The following is a 9,054-nucleotide window of genomic DNA, read 5'->3' as shown; positions in this document are numbered from 1 at the left end:
TGGATGACCAGTATGGACCCTGCAGCAGGCTTTGAGGGATGTAGGCGATCTCTAGTGGCGGGGTAAGGTCCTCGTGGCTGAAGGCAGGGAAACATCGGCCAGGATGCGATTTTGGAACGAGGTGGAGGCACAGCCCTTGGTGAGCCTGCCTGCGGCAGTGGGCTCCAGGCAAGCCTGTACCCCCGGGGATCAGCCTGCTCTGGAAGAGGCAGTCACAGGTCTGAAAGGCCCCTGCGATGTCAAAACATTAAAATATGCAGAAAATACAGAGATGTGATTAGACACTAGAAAAATGGGAACGTGTTGTACACAGAGACAGACACACATACAGCACCTTGATCCATACTGACATGACTGGAAGCAAAGCCTGCGGGTAAACACACGCTGACCAGTTTATTCAGACACAACACTGCGCAGCAACTGAAAACCAAAGTACAACACAGCAATGAACTACAGAAGCACACGACACAGAAGGACATCGACGTCCCCAGACCGAGAAAAGTCACACCCACAGGTTCCACAGAGCCATCATCCTGTGTCCGTGGTGCAGGTTCAGGGGTCGAGCTGAGGAGAGTGTAAGAGTACTGAGGAGTGGCGCCCGTGCCCTGGAAGGCCGGGGTCAGGGCTGTCCTCTTTCTTAAACTCTCTGGCCCAAAGGCATTGCATCACACAGTTTTACACGTCAGCACTGGAGGCAAATGTGGGAAGCTGGGTGTGGGGATGCAGCTGCTTTACTTCCTCTCCGGAGTCTGGGCAGCAGGAGCAATGCCCGGCAGGAGTATCCTGGCTACTCACTTCTCCTGACCCAGAAAAAACATCCACAGCGGCCCTGTCCAGGGATCCACAGCTGCCCACACATCTGGCAGCTGGATCCTCCATCCTCACAGGGGCTGCCCCAGCCCCCAGCTGCGTGAACTTACCTAGCCGGGGTCTCTGGCGATATCCTGGGGACTCTGCTGAGGGCTGGCACCAGTGCGGACCCTGCTCAGCAGGAGGGGCCCTCAGTGCCTGGGGACCCCCAGGACCTGGCACTTAGGCCTCTGCCTCCCACTGCGGGCATGAGAACCTCCTGGGCCTCACACTCAGGACCTGCTCTCCACAGGGACCCTGTGGGTGGCCAGCAACCCAGCGCTCGGAGATGGGAGAGTACGGGTGACGTTAGCCCTTGGTGGCCCCCATCCTGGCATTGCTGGCCAGGTGGGACCAGCAACCTCTGGTGGTGGCTGCTGCATTGACCAGTGCGTGATGTGCATCAGCCCCAGACTCATGCAGTTTCTCTCCAGTTCTCCCAGATACCACCAGCTCCAGGCAAGACTTCAGCTCCAGGTGCAGGGAGGAGATAGCCAAGGAAGCAAGGTCTCCTTGGCTATTCCGGTCAGTGTGGGGAAGGGGCTGGGCCACTGCACAGGAAGGCTCCTCCCACCCTGGCCTCCAGGCCAGGGTCTGAGAGGCAGGAGCAACAGGTGCTGACTCAGTGCCCACCAGGCTCTAGGGGCCACCTGGGGCTGCCTTGTGGGGGCACCACCTCAGCCCTCACACCTCTGGACAAGCCAGGTGGTGGGGTAAGGCCCCTCCTTGGTCTGAGGCCCCTGGAGGACAAGTCAGAGGGCCCCAGCCTGTCTGGAAGCCCCAGGGGTCCCCAACCCATAAAGCAGCTCCTTCTGCCCCTCTGCCCATGGCCTAACCACAGCAACAGCCACAGGAAATCCTGCCTGCAGCTGGCCAAACCCCAAGGGACTCCTGGGCTCTGAACAGTGAAGGTGTCAGAGAAGAGCCCAGAGGGCCCGGACCCTGTTTGGGGCCTTCCTGGCAGGGAAAACCCCAAAACACCAGTGTCCTCAGGGGCCTGGAGTCACTGGGCCTCTGGGAAACGCTCACCACAGACCCCCAGGGCCCTGGACGCCTGCCCTGCCTGCATCTGTGCCCCTCTGAGCAGGGCTGTCCACACAGCACCTACTCTAGGCTCCTTCAGCCCAAGGAGCAAAGTGGTGAGACTGGGGGGTGGGGGTTGCTCTCACTGGGAGGTTGGATGGGGTGCTTGAGCTGCTGGACCCCATGGAAACAAGGGCAGAAAGGGGATAAAGCCTCATGCCCTGTGACAGGACAGCCACTGGGGCATCTGCGAGGTTCAGGCAATATATGCTGTCCACAGGAAGACAGCAACACTCATCTGCTCCAGCGAAACTTTAATGGGGCTTTGCCACGACCCTGCGTTGTGGCCGAAGTGAGTGTGCTAGCCCCTCCAGCCGGCTGCCCCTCCCTGGCCACTGCACGAGCAGAAGCAGCACCGGAACTCCAGCTCCCTCAGAGGCAGTGTCCTTTCCCAAGGCTGTCTCACAGCAGGCATGAAGACGGGACAAATGGCAAGTGGCATGGCCCCACAGAGCTGGGGGGCAGGGACAAGCAGCCCCGCTGCATCCTGCAGGTGTCCAGGCCACCAGCTCCATCCTTAGATCATGCCAGCCAGCCAGGGTGGCAGAAACAGGCCCACAGTGCCCAGCAGGCAGACAATGATGAACATCCAGAGGAAGATGCGGTCGATGACCATGGCCACGTACTTCCAGTCCTCCTTTACCTGCAGACACAGACACCGGGTTACTTCCAGCTCCTGGCCTCACAGGCAACCAGAGAACCTTCCAGAACCTGGTGCTTCAACTGGGAGATACTCAGTTTCCCACCAGGTACACGCTTGCGCACACCCGAACACGCCTTGAGCTCATACCCCAGCACACGCCCTAAGCCACACCTCCACACACAGCTGAGCACACACCTGATGAGTGGGGAGGGAGCACATCAAAACAGCTACGCATGTGAAAAAACTGACATCGGAGAAGCCGGCTCCCGGCACAGAGCTGCAGCAGGGCCCACGCAGGGCAGCACTGTGAGGAACAGCCGGGTATTTCGAGCTGCACATGAGGCACTCGTGTGTGGGATCCCTGGATTCAAATGAAGCAGAGCTCCCTGGCACCCAGCAGGAGACTGGGGGCTCACACTATGTCCCCAGCTGACCTCATCTACCTGGCAGGCTTCCTGAGCACAAAGGAAGCAGAAACCAGTATGCTTGGGAGGGCTGCATGGCTGCCTGGTGAAATTTGTTCTCAGTTTGCAAAAGCTGGGGGAGATCCCTGGAGGCCAAGTCCACCTCCTGTTGCACAGATATTCAAAGTGGGGTCCAGAGAGCTGATGCCCGCTAGCCCGGGCTGATAAGGGAGCAGGTGAGGGGCACGCTGGGTAACGTGCCAATTCTCAAGGAGAAGCCTCCATGGCAAGTGAGGGCCCAAGAGCCAGGGCCCTGGCCTGACAGCCCACCGCTCACAGTGGGCTGGCAGCTCACAGGCAGGAGCTGGAGCAGGTCTGGACCGAGCAGGCTGCCGAAGGACCACTCCATGGCAATGGCGCAGTGGCCAGGACGGAAGGTGGATAGTGGGAGCAGATGTACCCAAAGTGCCCCAACCGTCTAATGGCACACAGAATACAGAGGCACAAGCAACAGCAGGAGTGGCCTACACTCAGCTCTGTGAGAGCAGACCCAGCCTGGGCTCTGCCTCTGCCTGGAGCTGATGTAGGGCAGCTACTTCCCAGGGGGCGCCGAAGATCTGGGGGAGGCCTGCGGCTAGCAAGTCCCTGGGAGACCCCTCTCCCTGGCCTTGCTCTGCTGCCCCTGACGCTGCTGCCAGGCCCCTCCTTGGCTGCCTGTCCTATGTGGGAGTCAGCTGTCCGGAAGGGCCCAGGACAGCCTCTGGGCTTGGCTGGAGCTGTCTTCCAGACAGACCCCGGGCAGGAGTCAGGGGTCAGCACACTGGTGGGCAGGAGTGGCTGGAAGAGGAGGCAGCAGGCATCAGCTCAGGCCAGCAGAGCAACGTGTGGCTGGCAGGCCTGGGATGTCGCAGAGGTCAGCTTTCCAGTTTGGTGGCACTTGCCCTGATTTTTCAAAGCAATGCAGGCATTCTGATGGTTCTAAACCAAACCTAAATGACTGTTTGCTTACAGAGTGCTCAGAGCAAACAGGGTCGTTTCTAAGTAAAACGCTCCCAGGACTCCTGTTGCTCCTTCTCCGACTGCCTTGAACTCTTCCCTTGCACCCAGCGCTCAGCCCATCCTGAGAGGAACCAGGCAGCAGACCAGAGCCTGCCTTCCTGCTGCCCAGTACCCAGTGCCCTCCACCAGCTTGCACCCCAGAACCAGAACCAGGTCAGCGTCACAGCAGATCAGCACAGAGGGGCCTGCCAGCTCCCGCTCCATAAGCCAGCCTCCTGCAGATTGTGATTAAACTTCTGACCAGCGGTGGTTCTCAGCAGCCACTCACGTGCAGTGTCTCTCTAGGGGGTTTGAGCAGCCCAGGGCTTCAAGAGACCTCCAGAATAGGTTCACAGCTTCTTGGGACCCAGAGGGTTGATGGAGGGGCCACGGCCTACCCCAAGAGTGTGGGCACAAGCCCCCCTTCTTTTGGGCTCTCATTCGGCTCCAGGAGGCAGACGTCTGACAGCTGGGAGCCGAGGCCAGGTGGGAGCCGTGGGTGGGGAGGGGCAGCTGGCAAGAAGAGGGGGTTCTGGGAAGGACTGAAGCAGCAGGGACTGTGGCAGGTCCCAGGCCAGGCACGGTCAAGGCGAAGGACCGTGGTGAGTCCGCGTGGGTCCAGCTGAGGTGACCGAGGCCCCAGGCCAAGGGGGAGCTGCGCTCCCCACCCTGGCTGGCCTATGCTCTGCCAGGGCCTCCGAGTCTGCCACCACCTGCACCCCAACAGGCAGAGCCAGAGAAGCAGCCAGCAGCCCTGCAGCCCCACAAGGCCCCGAGTCCCCGCCTTATCTGAGCCAACACCCCAGCCTGGAGACCCCCACATGTGAAAGGCAAGCAAAAATCACAGAAGCAAAGTGGGATTAAACCCCAGGCAGGGGGTGAACCGGGCCCAGTGCCTGTGGGGCGTCAGCTGGACACCTGACTCAGGTCGGGCATCTCGGGGCCAGAGGGACTCATACTGAGTGTGAAGAGCAAGTCAGAATGAGGTCCCTGGCCAGGAACTGCTCTCTGGGGTCCCCGGGTCCCCAAGGGCCTTGCTCTGGGCCCCGTGACTCTGCAATTTTTCTTCCTGGCTTGGCCAAGTGTGTATGCGTTCAAACTCCAACCTTTGCCTCTGGGAAGCCTCAGGGATTGGCCAGCCCCACCTTGGCCTCTCTCAGCCCCATTCCCCTGTCCCAGGCCCCGGCACCTAGCCCAGCCCAAGCGGGAGACCCCCAGCAGGTTTGCAAGAGCCAGGAACATCTGCATTTAGGGGAAGCACATGTGGGCCCTGACCCATCACCCAGTCAAGGCTGGCAGGAGATCTCAATGGTCAGCAATGGCCCAAGGACCACAGGGTTACCCAGTGTGTGCCGAATGCTGGAGCTGGTGGCCACTCTCACCCCGCCACAACCAGGGCATGCAACTCCCAACACCCAAAGGGACCATATCTTGGTCCACTGCTTTCCACCAGCTACTCTGGGCCACTGTCCTGTTTATCCTCAGATTGGCTCAGGAACCCATAGGGGCTGCCAGGCAAAAGCCACACTGTGTACCCCAGAGATGAACAGCCAGGTCCGGTCATCAGCTAGAGACAGAGGGCATCTGCTCATCTAGGTCTTGAGCCGGAACTCCTCCCAAACAGCCACGGGCCGGGACTCACCGAGAAATCTGAGTCTTCTGCCTTCAAGTGATCGGCGATGTACTGGACGCCCTCCACTGCCCGGGTCAGGGCTGGTGACAGGGGCAGGTGCCGGGGTGGAACTTTGGTGCTGTGGGCCTTGAGCACAGTGACTGGGGACACCAGGGGTGGCTCCTTCTTGCATGTGCACTTGCAGGAAGAGGGCTGGTCTGGGGGCAGCTCAGCAGAGTGGGCCTTCAGCGAGGCTGGGGAGCCAGCCACCTGGCCATCAGCCAGGAATGCAGCACCGTCCTGGGGGCTGCAGTACTGGACACTTCGAGATCGGCACCGGACACTGCCCTTCGTTGTTTTGTGGGGACTGGACATGTGCTGGACACTCAGGGACCTCATTTTGGGGAGCCCCGGGGCCCCAGGGCCATTGGGTGAGGGGCAGGGGCTGGCCTTCTCAGACCCGGTGGGCTGCAGGGTGGGCGCCTGGCCAGAGGGCGACTTGCAGGAAGGCTGGGGCTCCACAGGTGCCTCTGCGGGGACGCAGAAGGATGGGGTGGGAGAGGGGCCCCGACTGTGGGCGCCACTCAGGACACTGGGCTCCCCCTCGGGCTCGGGCCAGAAGCGTGGGGTGCTGGCCATCTTGTGCATGGACTCGATGAGCCGCCGGCAGTTGTCCTTGACCACAGATGGCCGCTTCATGAGGAGCAGGCGTGGCACGATGTCCAGGAAAACCCTGCGCACCCAGGCGGGCATGGTGTGTGTGTGCGGCGAGCGGTGGTGCACGTTCAGCACGAAGACCGTGATGACGATGGACAGCGTGACGAAGATCATGGTGAAGAGCAGGTACTCGCCGATGAGCGGGATGACCAGCGAGGTGGACGGGATGATCTCGGTGATGAGCAGCAGGAAGACGGTGAGCGACAGCAGCACCGAGATGCACAGCGTGATCTTCTCGCCGCAGTCGGAGGGCAGGTAGAAGACCAGCACGGTGAGGCAGGAGATGAGCAGGCACGGGACGATGAGGTTGATGGTGTAGAAGAGCGGCAGGCGCCGGATGACGAGGCACGGGACTGAGGTTGATGGTGTAGAAGAGCGGCAGGCGCCGGATGACGAAGGCGTAGGTGATGTCGGGGTAGATCTCGGCGCAGCACTCGTACTTCCGCGTGTTGTAGGTGCCCACGGCGTCCACGATGACCCACTCGCCACTCTCCCAGAAGTCCAGCTGATCCACACGGCTGTGCATGCTCACCAGGTCGATCTTGGCCTTGTCGTAGGTCCAGGAGCCGAACTTCATGGTGCAGTTCTGCTGGTCGAAGGGGAAGAAGGTGACATCGATACTGCAGGAGCTCTTGTAGATGGCCGGGGGCGCCCACTGCACCCGCCCGTCGTGGAACAGGTGGGCCTTGGTGAGGTGGGTGACGGCGAAGTCCCCATCCGCACTGCACAGGGAGAAGGAGAGAGCAAGGTGGGTCCCGCACCCGCACCCGGCACCTCCCATGCACTGCACAGCCTACATCCCACCAAGAGAGGCAAAGGCCTCCGTGGTGACGCCACCAGTCTCAGGGTTCTGTGGGTGGGGCGCGTGGCCCTGGGAGCCTCAGTTTACCACCTGAGTTCAGATGCATGTGGTTCAGAGGACACCTGCCACCACGCTGTCACTCCTGCTGGTGACAGCTGCTGCCCCTTGGGGCAGGGGTCTGGGCCCAGACTCTGGCTCCTGCCTCCAGGGCTCCTGATGTTCCCACAGACATGTACCTCTGAAGGGTGCTTAGATGCCCATGCCTTTGCCATCTGAGGCACCCCAGACACCACGGGAACTCCACCCAGCATACCCTTCTGGGGGAGGACAATTGGGTCACGGCACCAGGGGCCAGGTCCACCTCGGTTCTGCTGCTGGCAGCCAGCCCCTGCCTCGCACCACTGGGGCAGCATGGAGGTCACACAGGACGGGCTGTGTCCTACTCACAGGGTGCATGTATCCACCAGCAAGGGCCAGGGACTCCCTCTGGGCCCAGGAGCAGGGCACCCAGCTCAGCAGGGCTGTGACCCACAGCCCAGTGCACCACTGCCTCGTAAGGTGGCAACAAGGGCTGAGCAGCTGCCCCACTGACCCTTCCTGGGACAGAGGGCAAAGGGCCCTGAACACCACACAGGAGAGCTTCTCAGGTACCTCCAGGCTCTGCCATGGACCAGGTGGATGGAGAGGCCCACTGCCCCCAGCGGGACTGTCTGTCCCTCCTTGGTGCCCAGATGCAGAGCAGCACTCAGTTCCCCTGGAAGTGTGCTCTCCCCTCCAGGATGCAGAGGCCATGGCCCTGCAGGACAGGTGAGGATGCTGCAGCCCCAGAAGTAAGGATGGCACTGTGGCTGGGGGTGACACAGGCCTGGCACACACAGGAGCTGTCTGGCCTGTGGCCTCATCCAATCAGCATCCTGTCCCCAGACTGGGATGGGCAACAGGGCGAGGGGCTGTTGTCTCTCAGGCCCCTCCTCCTGGTAGGCAGAGCTTCCAGTCCTGGACCCCGGGCTTCCCAGTGATGTATGTGCCTCAACTTGCCCACTGTGGGGACTCAGGGACCCCCACCTGCAGCTCCCACAAAACCCTGGCCTGTTCTTACAAGCCCACTTTCCTCCACACTTTCATACCCCGACGTGGAAGCACCCGGTCTTAAGTGTCCAGGCCCCACCCCGAGTACCCAGTCCAACCTGGGCTGCCACCCCAATCCAAAATGCTGATGGGAAGCATTTTGTGCACACTCTGAGGCCTGATTAACTTCTCCATTGACAGCGCCATCACCGCAGAGTGAGACATGGCCCTGAGCCCCTGGACCCTCTGTGCGTCCCTTCCCCTGCCTCTGTCCCCAAGGCTCAGCTCAAAAGCCAGGGCCTCTTAAGGTCCTCCAGAGGAGGGGCCCAGCTGACCCTGCCCCAACCAGCGCCGTCAGTCCCGACAGTCACGAGGCAGAGGCGGCCACCAGGGACGCCTGGGGATGCTCGGGCTGCTGGGCAGCACCCTCCAGGCCCCGGAGCCCCAGCCAAGCTCTCCACTGCACAGCCCCCACCCGGCCCCACAACTGGCTCCTCTCGCGAGATACACTGCCTGGCAGCTCTGCACACGCATCCCAATGAGGCTCCCGGTCCAGGCCGGCTCTGTGCCGAAGCGGAGGTTCCCTCCGGGCAGCGTGGGGGCGGATCTCCCGCACACTTCAGCCAGTGTGGAGCTGGGCTCACTTTGCATCTTTCTCCCATCTCCATCTCTCCAAAAATCAAAGCTTTACCCCTTTGGGAAAAAATTAAAGTCTAGTCCTGCACTTAGCAGACATTCTACAAGAGGCCAGATAGGCTGCAGTGGCCTGGCAGAGCAGATGTGCAGGTTCCTGGGGCCGCGGGGTGTGGTCTGTGGGCGCAGCCCCCACCCCGCGGCC

General features: G+C 61.3%; 1 protein-coding gene across 1 annotated transcript in view; it reads right to left on the bottom strand.

Annotated features, from left to right (window-relative positions):
• Window positions 1-375: 375 nt before the first annotated feature.
• Window positions 376-9,054, bottom strand: part of Chrna4 (cholinergic receptor nicotinic alpha 4 subunit) — a gene marked incomplete at its 5' end in the record, with an annotated part of 14,698 nt that continues 6,019 nt past the window's right edge. Inside the window, 3 exons of the mRNA XM_010638268.2 lie at window positions 376-2,575; window positions 5,660-6,690; window positions 6,743-7,068. Of these exons, the coding sequence (XP_010636570.1) occupies window positions 2,450-2,575; window positions 5,660-6,690; window positions 6,743-7,068 (1,483 nt within the window). The remainder of the gene's footprint in view (window positions 2,576-5,659; window positions 6,691-6,742; window positions 7,069-9,054) is intronic.

This window comes from Fukomys damarensis, unplaced genomic scaffold, assembly GCF_012274545.1.
Source record: "Fukomys damarensis isolate Sample0158 unplaced genomic scaffold, DMR_v1.0_HiC HiC_scaffold_22, whole genome shotgun sequence".
Taxonomy (NCBI): domain Eukaryota; kingdom Metazoa; phylum Chordata; class Mammalia; order Rodentia; family Bathyergidae; genus Fukomys; species Fukomys damarensis.
The sequence above is the reverse complement of the archived record's forward strand: the minus strand, read 5'-3'. Positions and strand labels throughout refer to the sequence as shown.